This window comes from Trichomycterus rosablanca, chromosome 1 (assembly GCF_030014385.1).
Source record: "Trichomycterus rosablanca isolate fTriRos1 chromosome 1, fTriRos1.hap1, whole genome shotgun sequence".
NCBI lineage: Eukaryota > Metazoa > Chordata > Actinopteri > Siluriformes > Trichomycteridae > Trichomycterus > Trichomycterus rosablanca.
Genome location: NC_085988.1, coordinates 19,208,615 through 19,227,540, shown reverse-complemented (window position 1 = coordinate 19,227,540; position 18,926 = coordinate 19,208,615). Strand labels below are relative to the sequence as shown.

Sequence of the window (18,926 nt, the reverse complement as noted above, 5' to 3'; positions counted from 1 at the left end):
CAAAAAACAAAACATAAAAAACTTTAATGTCTATACTGTATATTGTCTCTACTACTTAATGATATCGCATTATGTAATGTATGCTATTATAATGTACTGTGTGTTAACAAGAACGACCTATTAACAAGTCATTATAAACATCAATCTTCCACTTTATATACCAAATTGACATTAAAGCAGATGCAGTAAATGTAAACGCAGTTGAAAATACCCAGAAATTGTACAAATTTTTATTATTTGCCGTTTAATATTTCATTTACTGCTGCCTGTCCCATATGAGAACATGACAGCGCCGGGTTTGTTTGGAACTATTGAGGGTTACATGAACCACGTGACCGCGTAGCGGCGAGATCAAGGAGTGTCGCAACTCTCTCTATCTACGGCTCTGCAAATTTCTTGTAGCCAAGCTTTAATCTGATTGGTCAAAGCGAACCCGTACTTGTTCTAGCCAGCATACGATTGGTTAACTCAGAAATGACGTGTACGGCGCTTGAGTTTACGTTCTGTCAGAGTGAGACTCGGACGACCTTGTAGTGAAGCATAAATCTGATAGTTTACACTTCTGTTGAAATAAAATGTCTCTGCAACAGACTGGATTATCATCGTTACTAATCAAACCCGCCCTGCTTTCTGGTGGGAGACTTTCTAAAGGTAAGAACAGGTTTGTTTTAAGTAATTATGGTTGTGTTTAATGTGTCAGTGCAGTTGAGCTGGACTGTTTGGTTAGCCAGAATGCTAACTTTTTATAACCAGTCATTACAAATCATGAACTATAAAACAACGCCTTGCAGGACTAGAAGTTCATTAGCGCTTCATCAGGGGTCTTTAACTCTTTATAAGCTCTTCATAAACTGTTTATTTTATTTCATTAATCGTTCATAAGCTCATAATTGTCTGTTTATTATTTGTTCACTAGCTCAACATTGGCTCATCATTAACTGTTCATTAGCTTGTCATTGTCTATTAAATGGTAATTAGGTCCTTATTGGCTCTTTATTGACTGTTATTGACATTAGCTCATCATTGGCTGTTTATTATGTCTTCATTGGCTGTTTATTAACTGTTCATTAGCTCTTCATTGGCTGGTCATCAACTATTCATTAGCTGCTGATCAGCACATCATTGGTTGTTTATTAACTGTTCATTAGCTCATCATTGGCTGTTTATTAACTGTTTATTAGGTCATAATTGGCTGTTTATTAACTGTTTATTAGGTCATCATTGGCTGTTTATTAACTGTTCATTAGCTCATCATTGGCTGTTTATTAACTGTTTATTAGGTCATCATTGGCTGTTTATTAACTGTTTATTAGGTCATAATTGGCTGTTTATTAACTGTTTATTAGGTCATCATTGGCTGTTTATTAACTGTTTATTAGGTCATCATTGGCTGTTTTAACTGTTTATTAGGTCATCATTGGCTGTTTATTAACTTTATTAGGTCATCATTGGCTGTTTATTGATTGTTCATTAGTTTTTCATTGGCTGTTTATTAATTGTTCCTTAGCTCATTACTAGCTGCTTATCAGCTCATCATTGGCTGTTTATTAACTGTTTATTAGGTCATCATTGGCTGTTTATTAACTGTTTATTAGGTCATCATTGGCTGTTTATTAACTTTATTAGGTCATCATTGGCTGTTTATTGATTGTTCATTAGTTTTTCATTGGCTGTTTATTAATTGTTCCTTAGCTCATTACTAGCTGCTTATCAGCTCATCATTGGCTGTTTATTAACTGTTTATTAGGTCATCATTGGCTGTTTATTAACTGTTCATTAGCTCATAATTAGCAGCTTTTCCGTTCATCACTGGTTGTTTATCAACTGTTCGTTAGCTTATCATTGGTTGTTTAACAGTTAACAGTGTTTATTAACTGTGTGTTAGCTTATCATTGGTTGTTTGTTAACTGATCATTAGCTCATCATTGGCTGCTGATCAGCCCATTATTGGCTGTTTATTAACTGTTCATTAGCTCATCATTGGCTGTTTATTATGTCTTCATTGGCTGTTTATTAACTGTTCATTAGCTCTTCATTGGCTGGTCATCAACTATTCATTAGCTGCTGATCAGCACATCATTGGTTCTTTATTAACTGTTCATTAGCTCATCATTGGCTGTTTATTAACTGTTTATTAGGTCATCATTGGCTGTTTATTAACTGTTCATTAGCTCATAATTAGCAGCTTTTCCGTTCATCACTGGTTGTTTATCAACTGTTCGTTAGCTTATCATTGGTTGTTTAACAGTTAACAGTGTTTATAAACTGTGTGTTAGCTTATCATTGGTTGTTTGTTAACTGACAATTAGCTCATCATTGGCTGCTGATCAGCCCATTATTGGCTGTTTATTAACTGTTCATTAGCTCATCATTGGTTGTTTATTAACTGTTTATTAGCTCATTATTTGCTGCTCATCATTGACTGTTTATTAACTGTTCATTAGCTCATCATTGGCTGTTTATTAACTGTTTATTAGGTCATCATTGGCTGTTTATTGATTGTTCATTAGATTTTCATTTGCTGTTTATTATTTGTTCATTAGCTCATCATTGACTGTTTATTAACTGTTCATTAGCTCATCACTGGCTGTTTATCAACTGTTTGTTAGCTCATCATTGGCTAATTATTAATAGTTAACAGTGTTTATTAACTGTTTGTTAGCTTATCAGTGGTTGTTTGTTAACTGATCATTAGCTCATCATTGGCTGCTGATCAGTGCATTATTGGCTGTTTATTAACTGTTCATTAGCTCATCATTAATCATTCATTAGCTCATAAATGACTGTCTTAACTGTTCATTAGCTCATCATGTGTAAAACATGACATTACATTTCTAATAAATAAATAAATAAAGCAGTGGGCTCTCTGATGACCAAGTACCACCGAAATTCAGATTTAAATCCCAGCAGTGCTATCAGCCTGTGCAGACGATTGGCTATGTCTGAGAAGGGGGAGGATGGTTGAAGCACTAAGATAGTGGCGCCCTGTCAAGGGTATTTCTGCCATGCAAATAAGAGAGAGCTATAATCATTTCAGCTATATACAAGTACACACTGAAACAAGTGATATATTACATGTACATATTGAAATAAAAAAGGCTAACAATGTAAAACTTAATATATTGGTAAAAACAAATGGATTAGATCTTAATTAGATTAGGTTTATGTTAGGGTCATGCATGAATGAGCGTACATTTGCAGAACACCTCATTATCGTTGTTTCTGTTGCAGTGGCTACAGCTATGGGGACATATCTGCTCACACGATACTTGAGCAGCAAGAGTGATTCCAAGGGTAAAGTAAACCTGGAGCACAGTAAAGACAGCGCCAAGGTGGTACACAGCTTCGACGTGGAGGATATCAGCAAGAAGGTCGTCTACTGCCGCTGCTGGAGGTCTAAAAAGGTGAGTATGTGTAGTGTGTCACAGCACAAGAAATGCTAATTGGCTAAACTGATTTTCAGAACAAATCACATGAGCACTGAAGTGATGAACTTGGACAGAATGTTTTGGCTGCATCAACAAATTGTGGCTGGTTTAAACTAGGGCTGGGTAATATGACTAAAAAATTTATATCTCTATATTCTTTAGAGAAGTGGCGATATACGATACGATATGATGAAAACCTTAACAATGTTTACTGTTAAAGTATCAGTATTTATTTGTAGCACAAAAAAGCATGCTGTATTATAACTGTACTTATCAAACTGTATATCTAAGTTATATTTAATATTATAATAATAAACATAAGACAGTTGCACACCCAGCATACAGCTTGTATAGATTTTGTACATACACCATAACATTATGACCACTGACAGGTGAAGTGAATAACACTGATTATCTCTTCATCACGCCACCTGTTAGTGGGTGGGATATATTAGGCACCAAGGTGAACATTTTATTCTCAAAGTTGATGTGTTAGAAGCAGGAAAAATGAACAAGCGTAAGGATTTGAGCGAGTTTGACAAGGGCCAATTTGTGATGGCTAGACGACTGGGTCAGAGCATCTCCAAAACTGCAGCTCTTGTGAGGTGTTCCCGGTCTGCAGTGGTCAGTATCTATCAAAAGTGGTCCAAGGAAGGAACAGTGGTACACCGGCGACAGGGTCATGTGCAGCCAAGGCTCATTGATGCACGTGGGGAGCGAAGGCTGGCCCGTGTGGTCCGATCTAACAGACGAGCTAATGTAGTTCAAATTGCTGAAGAAGTTAATGCTGGTTCTGATAGAAAGGTGTCAGAATACACAGTGCATCACAGTTTGTTGCGTATGGGGCAGCAAAAGGGGGACCAACACAATATTAGGTAGGTGGTCATAATGTTATGTCTGATCTGAGTATATAACGAATACAAATAAGGATAACAAAAACAGTGTGCATTATAAGAAAAGATTGAGGGAAATTGTGAGATCTTTTACCCGTGCTCCTCTTCGAAGTATTCCAATGACCCAGCAAACTGCACTGGATGATGTGTGAGATTCGTCATGCTGCTACCTTTAGCTTCAACGTTTCTACCGCATAATTTGCAAAAAACTTTACTATGTTGTGCATCATCTCTTCGAAAACCAAACCTTTTCCACACATCCAACCCATGTGCTGTCAGTTTTTAATTAGATCTTTGCTACTGGTTTGGTTTCCTCCACTGCTGACTGACATCAGTTATTTATTTCTGAACATTGCGGTTTGTTCTTTAGGTAAAGATAGTGGTAGCACAGTAAAAATGTTGAGCCATGTCTACGCTAAGACAAAGACTGTGGCAGTGAGAGACGAGAGAGGTAGACCCGAGTGTGCGTGATGAACATAGTAAAAATTTCTACAGCGGCATACACAGACAATGATGGGTCAACGTGGTGTGCTTGTGTGTGTGTATGTGCGTGCATGTGCACTCGCATGCCCACTTAAGCGTGAGAGAGAGGGTGCTGCACAGTTCTTTGTGCTGTTTTAAACATCCTCGTATGGTAACCTGTGTATCTGAGACACACTCGATATAACGAATATAGTCTAGGGCTGGGTGGTATGACCAAAAAGTTTTATCACGGTATTTTTAAAGATTCTGACGATTTCACGGTATGTTTTTCTTTTTTTTTTGTATTACTGGGACTTTTTATATAATCTGTGGCTGATTCTACTGCCATAAGTACAGAGAATATAAAATGTTTTAATTTCACTATGTATATAATGGAGGATTTGGATACTATAAGCTTTGCTTGGCCACACAAAATGACACAATATATGATGGTATCAGTACATGTGAAACATTTGCATTAAATATAATTTTTATTGTTTATTTAATATTTAAGTATTGTACAATTACCCTTAGCTCTCCCTTTAACTAATAAAATGCCGTTTGCAAACTTCACCGCACAACTTGACCACAGGTCTGACAACTTTAAATATATCCACTTCCAGTTTGCTTATAACGTTGGTTTAGCGACTGACCTGAAGTATTTTCACCCAGTAAGACAAACCTGGAATCCAGTGTTTTAATTATTGCTCTGAAAGCTTCTTTCTCAACTGTCTATAGAGGAATCGTGTCCTTGCATATGTGGATTGTTACTGCGTTCATAATGTTGTTGTTTGCAACAGTTGTAGCTCGACAAACCGTGCAGTATATTGTGTTTTAGTCTGTTCTAAACTGCCAACACGCCTCATTTCTTTGGCAGGTTCTTCCAGTGCAAATTTGGTCTTCCTCTCTTCATCTTCCATCTGTTTTTATTTTTTTATTTATTTTTTTTTTTTCACCGTATCGAGGAAACCTCTCTCTTCTGTTAACACCGTCATGCTAACTGGCTAACTACTTAATCTGCATGATCTCCATAGCGTTTTATCAGTGCACAATATTATATGATCTGCTGCCTTTTGAAGCCTACAGCTGTTAAAATTATATATGTTATGGTATTGCGGTATATGAAAAATCCATACCATATGAGGAATCAAAGACGGTACACTGAATGTACTGTCATACCGCCCAGCTCTAATATAGTCATTTTCAATATCGTATAAAAAATACTATCATATATATTGATATTTGCGATATACCATCCAGCCCTAGTTTAAGCTGCTTTGTATCTTTAAAAATTCCCAGTTGCCAGTGCAGCGTGATAGTGAAAATAGTGAATTCGCTGTGCTTGTCGCTCTGTAACTGTTTGTTTATCTTTGCAGTTCCCCTACTGCGACGGTGCACACACCAAACACAATGAGGAGACTGGAGACAATGTGGGTCCTCTGATAATCAAGAGGAGAGACGCCTAATCTGACTTTTTATCGTCCTGCTGTAGTGAATGCAGCGAGTACCGGTGTGTTCATGAGCACATCCAGATAATCCACTGCCTTTCCTGTGTCGGGTTCAAAAGCCGTGCAGTGTTGGCCTTCTGAAGTAGACGTGTACATTCATGTTGTCTTTAAAAAACTACAAGTATCAGAACGGATTTACACGTAGACTGATTTATACGCCAGACACTCGTTGTGAGCCGCCAGCTGAATGGCGCACTTCCTGACAAACCACAAGCACTTAACAGATGCACAGTCTGCATTTCCTCTTCTCATAAAGACCTCCCATGTTCCTTCCTGCTCTGCCCCGATTAATCAAGCCACTTTGGCCCAAAGTGTTGACGATATACCGCACTGCAAATAAACGCATTTACCTTTACATTTTGGCATTTAGCAGACACTTTTATCCTGAGTGACTTATAATTGTGACAGATACAATTAAAGCAATTGAGGGTTAAGGGCCTCGCTCAGGAGCCCAACAGTGGCAACCTGGCAGAGGAAGAGCTCAAAACAGGGACCTTGTTATTACTAGACCAGAATTACACATAAACAAAACAAGTGCAAGCGCTTGATTGGTACACTACAAAACACGATAGCCCACGACTATCGGTCGGCTGGGTGTCTACATGGGCATATTTGTGGTGGGGGGTACTGGAGGGGTTGGGAGGGAGGTTAATGGCTGAAGCCCTGAGATGGATTGTTGCCCTGTCCAGGGTATTCCTGCATTGCACCCAGTGTTTTCCCAGTAGGACCCATTGCAACCCTGACCAGGATAACGCAGTTGATGTAAATTAAACAAAATAAATAAAAAATATATATATTATTGGTGTTTGTCCAGGATGTGATATTTTGTGGCATTTTGAATATCAGAAATGGAGTAATACACATGAGAGGTATGCTGGTTTATGAAATGTTTAAAACGAGTAGTGGGATGCAAACTAAATGTGCCATTAAAATGTTCAGACTGTTAAAACTATTTTTATATTTATAGGACTGTAGGTTTGTTTTTGCTGGAGAACCAGATCCTTCTAATTTGCTTCTGTCTATACAACCACAAATCAGAAATAGTTGGGACAGTATGGAAAATGCAAATAAAACAAATCCCAATACCATGACAGAATCTTGCTTTTGGACTTGTTGCTGATAACAGTCTGGATGTTCCTATTTGTCTTTGGTCTGGAGTACATTGTATCCATTTCTTAAAAAAAAAAAAAAGAAAATACTGTTTTAGACAGTGGTCCATCCCAGATGCCTCTGAGCCCAGAGAAGTCGATGCCGCTTCTGGACATGGTTAACATAAGGCTTATTTTTTGCACAGTGAAGTTTTAAGCGGCATTTGTGAATGTAACTCCGTATTGTAGTGCTTGACAAAAGTCTGCCAGAGTAATCCCTCACCCATGTGGTTATATCAACTGCCCATCTGTTTTTGTTCCAAATCAGGATTGAAATTACGTCATTATTACTAGCCCTAAATTGCCCCAGTCCCCAACTTGTTTGGATGTATATTGACAAATGAAAGGACGTTGACCAGACAAAACAAATTGGACGAAAAATATCAAACATCACTGGAATATTTAATGACTTAAACCAAGCCACTAAAACAATATACACAAAATTAGCTTTACAGAATGCACCATAAAAATATTAGATAACAACTGAGCCATAAGAACTGGAAATTTCTCAGCCTTTAAGCATTTAGCTGTGGTTTCAACTGGTTGTAAATAGTGCCAGAAGGAAGTTCTGGTGATGGATGGGAGATTGATTGGGACTTTTGTGGTGTGAGCAAAAAAATCTCTATAAATACATCGCCACAGTGGATCTGGTCCGCATATCAGACCTGGCACAGTTTGTAAACAGGATGCCCTTCCTGAAGGCTTCCTCTTTTTGTTCAGGCTTGGGACCAGCACTGAGATTGTGCTGACAAGTGCACCTCCCAATGTCTAGACTGATTCAGCCATATTTCATCAACATTAAACCAAGGACACACCAAAGATGATGCATAGACCTAGTCATTTATTGGCCATGGCGGAAGAACCCACCAACACCTGATAAAAGGAAAAAAACCCAACCTGTAAATTCTGCCAAACACCTGTTACGAGAAAGCACATCCTGATAGAACGCCCCAAATACACAAAGGAAAGACAACAAGTACACATGCCTGGAACCACAAACGAAATTCTTACACAAGACAACACAAGAACAGTTTCAACCTATCTCACAGCCATGGAAATATAAAGACAAGATACAATAAGCAGACTCAAACATAATACCAATCATGCCATAAAATGCCACAGATTTGTTAAACATTGGGGTTAAAATAAAAACAAACAGCATACCTCAGTCTCTCACTTTTACTGTGTTTTAATACTTTAATCTCAGCCTAAATTACAACAACAAATACACTTATCAGCCATAACATTTAAACCACCTCCTTGTTTCTACACTAACTGTACATTTTATCAGCTCCACTTACCATACAGAAGTACTTTGTAATTCTACAATTACTGACTGTAGTCCATCTGTTTCTCTACATACTTTTTTTTTTACCTGCTTTCACCCTGTTCTTCAATGGTCAGGACCCCCACAGGACCACCACAGAGCAGGTATTATTTGGATGGTGGATCATTCTCAGCACTGCAGTGACACTGACATGGTGGCGGTGTGTTAGTGTGTGTTGTGCTGGTATGAGTGGATCAGACACAGCTGCGCTGCTGGAGTTTTTAAATACCGTGTCCACTCACTGTCCACTCTATTAGACACTCCTACCTAGTTGGTCCATTTTGTAGATGGAAGTCAGAGACGATCACTCATTTATTGCTGCTCTTTGAGTTGGCTGGGTATTTTTGGTTGGTGGACTATTCTTAGTCCAGCAGGGACAGTGAGGTGACCATTAAAGAACAGGGTGAAAGCAGGTTGAAAAAGTATGTAGAGAAATAGATGGACTACAGTCAGTAATTGTAGAACTACAAAGTGCTTCTATATGGTAAGTGGAGCTGATGAAATGGACAATGAGTGTAGAAACAAGCAGGTGGTTTTAATGTTATGGCTGATCAGTGTAAATGGAAGTTAGTGATCTCAAATGGTTCTTTAATGCCCTCGTTTACAGGTGTCCAAACTACGGCTCATGGACCCATTGAACTCTGGGTGTTGCTATTTCATAAAACCGATCTAAAAACACTCCCCATCTCTTTTTCCAATAAATCAAAACTGTAACATTACACCTAAATTAGCACTCCTGAGATTTGGGATAATTAAAACTAGACGCTAATATTTTATAATAAGTACGTTCAGGAGTAAGTTCTGGACTAAGTACATTCAGGAGTACGTTTAGGAGTAAGTTCGGGGGTACATTCAGGAGTAGATTCAGGAGTAAGTTCGTTCAGGAGTAAGTTCAGAAGGAAGATTGGGAGTAAATGTGTTTAGGAGTAAGTTCAGGAGTAAGTTCTGGTTTAAGTACGTTTAAGAGTAAGTTCAGGGGTAAGTAAGTTCAGGAATAAGTTCTGGACTAAGTAAGTTCAGGAATAAGTTCTGGACTAAGTAAGTTCAGGAGTAAGTTCTGGACTAAGTAAGTTCAGGAGTAAGTTCAGAAGGAGGATTGGGAGTAAATGTGTTCAGGAGTAATTTCAGGAGTACATTCAGGAGTAAGTTCTGGACTAAGTACGTTTAGGAGTAAGTTCTGGGGTACATTCAGGAGTAGGTTCGGGAGTAAGTAAGTTTAGGAGTAAGTTCTGGACTAAGTACGTTTAGGAGTAAGTTCGGGGGTACATTCAGGAGTAGGTTCGGAAGTAAGTTAGTTCAGGAGTAAGTTCTGGACTAAGTAAGTTCAGGAGTACATTCAGAAGTATGTTCTGGACTAAGTATGTTCAGGAGTAAGTTCTGGACTAAGTAATTTCAGGAGTAAGTTCAGAAGGAGGATTGGGAGTAAATGTGTTCAGGAGTAAGTTCAGGAGTACATTCAGGAGTAAGTTCAGAAGGAGGATTGGGAGTGAATGTGTTCAGGAGTAAGTTCAGGAGTACATTCAGGAGTAAGTTCTGGTTTAAGTACGTTTAGGAGTAAGTTCTGGACTAAGTAAGTTCAGGAGTACATTCAGGAGTATGTTCTGGACTAAGTAAGTTCAGGAGTACATTCAGGAGTATGTTCTGGACTAAGTAAGTTCAGGAGTAAGTTCTGGACTAAGTAAGTTCAGGAGTAAGTTCAGAAGGAGGATTGGGAGTAAATGTGTTCAGGAGTACATTCAGGAGTAAGTTCTGGACTAAGTATGTTTAGGAGTAAGTTCAGGGGTAAGTAAGTTCAGGAGTAAGTTCTGGACTAAGTAAGTTCAGGAGTACATTCAGGAGTATGTTCTGGACTAAGTAAGTTCAGGAGTAAGTTCAGAAGGAGGATTGGGAGTAAATGAGTTTAGGAGTAAGTTCAGGAGTACATTCAGGAGTAAGTTCTGGACTAAGTACGTTTAGGAGTAAGTTCAGGGGTAAGTAAGTTCAGGAATAAGTTCTGGACTAAGTAAGTTTAGGAGTACATTCAGGAGTATGTTCTGGACTAAGTAAGTTCAGGAGTAAGTTCTGGACTAAGTAAGTTCAGGAGTAAGTGCAGAAGGAGGACTGGGAGTAAATGTGTTCAGGAGTAAGTTCAGGGGTAAGTACGTTTAGGAGTTAGTTCAGGGGTAAGTACGTTTAGGAGTAAGTTCAGGGGTAAGTAAGTTCAGGAATAAGTTCTGGACTAAGTAGGTTCAGGAGTACATTCAGAAGTATGTTCTGGACTAAGTAAGTTCAGGAGTAAGTTCTGGACTAAGTAAGTTCAGGAGTAAGTGCAGAAGGAGGATTGGGAGTAAATGTGTTCAGGAGTAAGTTCAGGAGTACATTCAGTAAGTACAGGAGTAAGTTCAGGAGTACATTCAGGAGTAAGTTCTGGACTAAGTAAGTTCAGGAGTAAGTTCTGGACTAAGTAAGTTCAGGAGTACATTCAGGAGTACATTCAGGAGTACATTCAGGAGTACATTCAGGAGTACATTCAGGAGTACGTTCTGGACTAAGTAAGTTCAGGAGTAAGTTCTGGACTAAGTAAGTTCAGGAGTAAGTGCAGAAGGAGGATTGGGAGTAAATGTGTTCAGGAATAAGTTCTGGACTAAGTACGTTTAGGAGTAAGTTCGGGGGTACATTCAGGAGTATGTTCTGGACTAAGTAAGTTCAGGAGTATGTTCTGGACTAAGTAAGTTCAGGAGTAAGTTCTGGACTAAGTAAGTTCAGGAGTAAGTGCAGAAGGAGGATTGGGAGTAAATGTGTTCAGGAGTAAGTTCTGGACTAAGTACGTTTAGGAGTAAGTTCGGGGGTACATTCAGGAGTAGCTTCGGGAGTAAGTAAGTTCAGATTAAGTTCTGGACTAAGAAAGTTCAGGAGTACGTTTAGGAGTTTATAAATTATAATAGTTTGGAGGAAGGTGTGTATGTTTAATTTGAAAAAGTATGACAGTCTTCCCAATAGAATTATAAACTAGTGAGTGAAAATTGCAAAATCTTAGTTTACACAACACTGACGCAGATAGTCACACAAATGAAAAGAAATGTAATTGTTTGTAATTAAGTAGGCTTATTATATTTATATGTTTTATTACAGAGAGTCTGTTGTCCAAGTTTGAAGAAATTCATATTGTTTACTCCATCTGTCCCCTGAAAAGAACAATTTGGCTGACTTAAAACTGTTAGCTTTAGTTACTATGTTAGCTTTCTCAAACATTACTGACAATTCAGTTTAAATGTTTAGTCAATGGCTAGTAAAACTTTTTTTTAAATGTTTTTTTCACACTCTTTTTGGTTACAGTTTTAATTTCATTGAATTTGTGTAATAATAAAATAAATAACGATAAAAAAAACAGTAAAAGTAAACTTTCGGCCCAGTGTTTACACGTTAGTGATTTTAGCTTTTCCTGCTCAGTCGTTTATCAGCAGCAGTTTGTTCTTCATCCACCAGATGGGGCCACAACTTCACACCGCTTCATACGTGCTGGTTCTCCCATTAGCTTTAATGTACGACAGAATTTCCTCAGCTAATAAGCTATAAGTACGATTTCCATTTTCTGTTTACTTCTGTTAATAGTGCTTACTGACTTTAATATGAAACCTTACAGTTTGTTGCCGTCTTACACATAAAAAAGAAAGTATTTGCAGTAGTAGGTGTTAAAGGGCGTTGTAATCCACCAGACCGGAAACAGCTAAAAAGCACTTCTGGGCAGGCCCAGGCTTAGCATGAGTGTGTTAACTGGACAAAGAATTGTCCATACTGGTGTGTGTATGGAAAGAAATGGCAAGAACTATACACTCAAATGGTTAGCACTATGGTAAACTAGCATGTAATATCGTGGACAAGCTTACTTTTCACCAAACATGCTTTGTTTACAAGACAAAAATGCACAAATAAATCAATAAAAATAGTGTAGAGAACAATTGTCAGCTTGTCATGTTAGTTTAAAAGTTAACTGTAAAATTAAATCTACATAATCTAATTGATACGCAGTGTGGTACAAATGCTAGCAAGCAAACACACACTTGAAAGTTTCAGTAAAATAAATGGCATTTTGGTATCTTCAATTTCCAAACGATTACTACGTATAATTAAAGGTGATGTGAGCCAGTGGTAAACATGCCTTTTTTTCTATTTCATTTGTGCATTGTCTCCCAATTTAGCGTAGTCAGTTTGTTTTCCGCTGCTGGGGAATCGAGGTGGGTATATTGCTGCTCGTGCCTCCTTCGACCCGCGTGCAGCTCTTAGCGGACCCCTTTTTCACCCATGCACTCTGCACAGGCTATCTGCCAATCAAGGTCCTTACACAGCGTTTGAAGACCCCACCCACAAAGTCCGGTCATCCCTCCCTAGCAGAAATGTGTCTGCTGCAGGCACTGCCAATTATGTCCACTAGTTGGCGCCCAGCCGACCGGTGGCACAGCCGAGTTTTGAACCGAGGAGTTCAGAACCTCTGCGCTAGATCTCTTCCGCTGTGCCACCTGGGCGCTTACACATGCCTTTTTAAATGTGTGTTGCAGGCATTTATTTCTGAATTTTCATATATTTTTAAAATAGAATAAAGTTATCATTGAAAACACTGAACAGATTTTCAGGTGAATTAAAAAAAATACAGATTCGAATTTTATTGCATTTATAGGGGTCTGTATGAGAATTTCATTAAAACATTAGAGTAGAGTTTCTGTCCCTTGGTACGCACAGACTTTACAAATAACTTTGTTAGCAGTTACAAAACATAAAAATACACATTAAAACAGCAGGAGACAAGCAAAGTAATGAAAATATGTACATGTCATGTCACCGGACCAAGGAAAGTGGCAGGCTAGTGTTATCTGTAGACAAATACAATCGTCCTAGATAATAACAGTCATATTAAAGCCAGGGGCAGCACGGTGGCTCGGTGGGTAGCACAGTCGCCTCACAGCAAGAAGGTCCTGGGTTTGATCCCCAGGCGGGGCGGTCCGGGTCCTTTCTGTGTGGAGTTTGCATGTTCTCCCCGTGTCTGCATGGGTTTCCTCCGGAAGCTCAGGTTTTCTCCCACAGTCCAAAAACATGCAGTCACGTTAACTGGAGACACTGAATGTGTGTGTGTGTGTGTGTATATGTTTGTGTGTATATGTTTGTTTGCCCTGCGATGGACTGGCGTCCCGTCCAGGGTGTTACTTTGTGCCTTGCACCCATTGAAAAGCTGATATAGGCTCCAGCACCCCCCGCATCCCTAATTAGATAACCGTGTAAGAAAATGAATGAATATTAAAGCCGGGATTATTTTATTCCTTAGGACATAGTTTGGGTTCACGTTACTAACTTTGAACAGGACCAGTAACAACTGTACCAGATCATTCACACTCTTTAAAATTGTTAGCCGGTAAAGTGATCAGCTAATAAAGATTTGACATTTATTAGCTCAATAAAAATGTGATATAATCAAATAAATAATTATATGAATTGTCCACACCCTTTTGCATCATACTTTTGGGGCAATAAACCATAGTCAGATCCAACTGTACTCAATAATGTTGAGGACTTGGGGCCACCAGAAAGCCTGCTTGACAGATCAGGATTCTAACCCACAACCTTTTGATAGACAGCCCAGAGTTCTACCAACTGAACTACCACTGTCCCACAATGACATAACATCAGGAACGTTGGTTTCACTGTTTACAGATGATTGTGGTCCACTAAACCTGACCACAATCATATTTGATCCTACACCCCACACATGTCAGTTATGTCACTTATGCCCGCTAGATGGTGCCCAGCCGATCTGTGGCAATGCCGAGTTTTGAACCGAGGAATCACCTGTGCCACCTGGGCACCGAGATGTGCTTCTTAAATGTTGTCATGTTTGAAAAATAAGGGTTGCATGTATGATCCCAAGAACACCATATCCTCAGTGACAATAGAGGGTGGAAGCATCATAATATGGGGCTGCTTCTCTACAAACAGTACTGGTGCATTACACGTGGATGGAGCACTGGGCCAGGACACTTTAAAGAAAAAATTGACATTTATTAGACAAGAAAATAAAATTGGAGATTTTAACCGGACATCCTTGCAGAACATGAAGCCAAAATAATTGTACATTTCTAAAAAAGGAGGTGAAGGTGCTTGCATGTTCTTACCTTCAAATGTGTGTCTATCAATACCCAACAACTGTGTGTTAAATAATAATTCTTATTATTAATATAATTCATTTGTGGACTCTAAATACAGTGGTACAATGAAACTCATTGTCATTTGGTTCTGGGAGTGGCATTGAGTTTAAAAGACGTTGAGTTTAAAGGTATTTTTTCCTATAAGGATACATGGGAAACCTGTTAATGCGTTCCATGGTCCCGTGGAACTGCATATATTTTAGGCTAATGTAAAATAATGGGGTTGTTTCTGACACTTATGCACTGAAAATAATGCAAATGTAATATAAAAACACTGAAATACAATTGAAATCAATAAAAATTAGCGCCGTCACGCAATTAATCGCAAACTAATAACTAAGCAAAATTTGAACAGTTATGCACATTTTTATTGGGAAAATGTGACTTAAAAACCTTTATCTTTAATGTATATTTTTCTCCTTCCTCCACTGCTTAGTTTTTTTTTTTTGCGCTATTGCCTGGTAAAGCGTCCTTGGGTCTGTGAAAGGCGCTATAAAAATGTAACTATTATTATTATTATTGTTGCAAGAACATGTTTGCCAATAAAAACATTCATAAAATAGTGATAAAATTATTAAATCTAAATTATTTTTAGAAAGCCAGCCAATGTCTATATAGAGTTGTTAACAGCTACCCATCTTTCAGCCAGTTATTTAAAATGAGTCTGTTCACATTATCTGGCAAAAGTGAGGATCTTTTCCTGTTCATAACCCTGCCACTGAAAACAGGCACTCATAATATGAACCATTTCTAGATACAACACCTGTGGCGTAACTAGGAGCTCATGGGCCCCAGTGCAAAAAAAAAAATTAGGGCTCCCTCAACAAATTGCATATGCTGATAGCTGATCAGAATGAATTAAAAGTACTCACTCAGAAGTTACAATTCAAGTCCAAATTCCTGCCTCTGGTATTTTTAATGCACAGTTTTAGTTCTATTAATTTTACTGAACAAAAATAATGTAATATAATAATAATGACCTGGCGAGTGCAGCCAGTGGGAGGCAGTGAGGTGAGTGGTTGAGTTCATGTCGTGGAGGACCCCCCCTGCCATGGGCCCCGGTGCACCTGCCTGTAGTTACGCCCCCTGCGCAACAGTATAACGTCCTTTCGACCCACATCGTTAACTATGTTAAAGCGTTTATACAGTACATTGCGATCAATTTAACAGCAGTGTTTGTAATGTTCCCATGACGTGAACAGTCCAAGGGCTTTTCATCCAAATTCATCTGAAATACCGTTAGACTGAGTCTGAGCTCATTTTGTCTGTAACGCATATCCGTGCGCCCGGCGAGACATATACGTGCTCTGACCAAAGATGATATTAAAGCGTCAATTAATAACTGTAATTTTGTCTAGTGATGATTTCTCACGCTTTTTGAAAATGATTATTTAAAATACCCGATATTTAACAATATGTAGCAGCAGCAGCTGAAGTCATTTGTAACTCACGACACCTGTCGTGCCCGTGTTATCTCTACAGTAATGTTGCTGTGTTAAAGCAGCGCAAATTACCACAGAGACACATATTTACGTGGCACAAACACAGCCCAATAAAAATTGTTTGATTAAAAATTTTAATCTTGATTAATTTTTTTAATCGCGATTAAAATTTTAACGCGTTAATTAACGCAATAAACGACAGCCCTAATAAAAATACAATAAAACCTGCTAAAACTTTATCTTTACTTCTTTATTGTTTCCTTATGGTGCTTAATCGTGGAGATTGTTGATCTTGGAATACCGTATTCCATTCAGTATAGGTGCATTCACATGAAAAGCGGCACAATAGCCTTTGCGCTGGCTATCGTTATTTCCCACTCGGAAAAGCTGGTTCTTACAATTTCTCAGAACCCCGAGCTATAACACAAGTTTAAAAGTGAAACAGTAAGGAAATACAGATAAACACAGATACATGTGGAGCTTTTAGAGTGAATTTGATGGTTATCCCACACGAATGTAGATTCGTCTCATATTGGCACTTTGATGATGTCTTACTGCGGCGCTCAAGTCAAGCACTGAATGGAGCGGCAGTCGAGTTTAAGGTAAACGTCAAGTTTAAGGGTACAAATTTCGACAAAGGGTGTCGAGTTTCAAAGATTTTAAGTTTAGGGGACGTTGAGTTACAAGGTACCACTGTACTTCTTTTTAGCACTTTTTGTTTAAGGGCCTTGCTCAAGGATCTAACAGTGGCAACTTTGCATTTTTTTGGGCTTGAACTAGTGACCTTCCAATTACTTGTACAGTACCTTATTTACCAAGCTACCAAAGCCTAGTAGTATTTATTTAAAGTGGACATATCCAGTGGAATTATATTAAATAAAGTGGTTGGAGGACTATAGTAAACACTGATTAGATTCATTCAGCAGTGATCTGAAGCAACAAATGAATGTTCACCTGTCAGCCAATTAAAAACAAGATCTTAATATATGGTACATACACAGTGTATATGTACAGTACTTCACACTGGCCTGCAATAACATACACTTGATGTAGAGGTGTGAAGCTCGCCAGGTGGTGAGACAGACAGTGTGAGATGGAGAGTTTCATTTTTGAAAGCCAGTATGTGGCGATGGAGGAACTGGGGGAAGAAAGAAGAACCGAGAGAATTTCGGGTCCTCGGGGAAAACGATTCCTCCGCATTCCTGTGAGTTTTAGAAGTCGGCTGACAGCATTCCTCTGCGTCTGTGAAACCGGACATTTGCTCCACACCCCCCCCACCCCAACCCCTCCATCTTCTTTTTCGGTCTCTTTCAAGTGAGCTTTATCCTCCGCTGTGCCAAGGGTCATGTGTCTGCCTGCTGGAAGAGACCATGTGACGCTAATCCAAAACCCCCCACCTCTTCAAAAAAAAAAAAAAAACCCTTTGCACAGGCGGCAGCTGAGGTGTAGGAGTGGAGGGGGCCTCAGGAGAGACACAAGGCATTCGGTGATCATCCAAAAATGGAGGCTGTTATTGAGTTATTCACTGATATTTGCTAGAAGAATCTGCAAAATATCCCACAGGCCATGTGTCCACGAATGAGATCATCAATGTGTGCTTATCAAAAGTATATTCGTATCATTAGATCGATCTCTGTATGTTCTAACCATTTGGCGATATCCTGAGGTATCAGGGCACATGACCATGAATTCAGCTCTGTCTTGTTCTGATTAGATACACAAGAACTTGTAAGCTACATTTCTCTACACTTCACTATCTCAAAAATTGTGGATTTAACCAGGATGATTGTTTTACATCCAGCATAAGCATATACGTTAAAATTAATTATATGCTTCGAACTTTATGCCAACCGTTTTAAAAAGTCCTATACCTGCCCCTGTACACAAAGCGAGGTTCAAGAAGACATGGTTTGACAAGTTTGGTTTGGGGTTTGTTTGTTTGTTTATTAGTATTTTAACGTCATGTTTTACACTTTGGTTACATTAATGACAGGAACGGTAGTTACTCATTACACAAGGTTCATCAGTTCACAAGGTTATATCAAACACAGTCATGGACAATTTAGTATCTCCAATTCACCTCACTTGCATGTCTTTGGACTGTGGGAGGAAACCGGAGCACCCGGAGTAAACCCACACGGACAAGATGCAAACTCCACACAGAAAAGACCCGGACCGTCCCACTTGGGGATCAAACCCAGGATCTTCTTGCTGTGAGGCGACAGTGCTACCCATTTAGCCACCGTGGGAAACTTCAGCGGCCTACATGGAGCCCTGACTTTATTCCCATTTAACGCATTTGGATTGAATTGGAATGTCGGTTACAAGATGATACTTTTCATTCAACATTAATGCCTGACCTTACAAATGCTCTTCTGATGGAATGGGCACAAAATCCCAAAAGAGTGTTATAGCCACAGACAGGTGGGGGACTCCATATTATTGTCTATAATTTTAAAATAGGATGTCCAACAAGCTCATGGTTTAGTGTTTAAATACTTTTGGTCATATAGTGTATAGATAGTAAAAATATAGTAAAATTTCA

At 38.8% G+C, this 18,926-nt stretch overlaps 1 protein-coding gene across 1 annotated transcript; it reads left to right on the top strand.

Moving 5' to 3' along the window:
- The first annotated feature begins 517 nt into the window (after positions 1 to 517).
- Positions 518 to 7,090, top strand: zgc:110843 (uncharacterized protein LOC541492 homolog). The gene is made up of 3 exons (XM_063000601.1): positions 518 to 651; positions 3,232 to 3,404; positions 6,160 to 7,090. Exons 1-3 carry the CDS (start codon positions 576 to 578, stop codon positions 6,247 to 6,249), a joined length of 339 nt encoding a protein of 112 aa, XP_062856671.1. The 5' UTR covers positions 518 to 575; the 3' UTR covers positions 6,250 to 7,090.
- Positions 7,091 to 18,926: the final 11,836 nt, after the last annotated feature.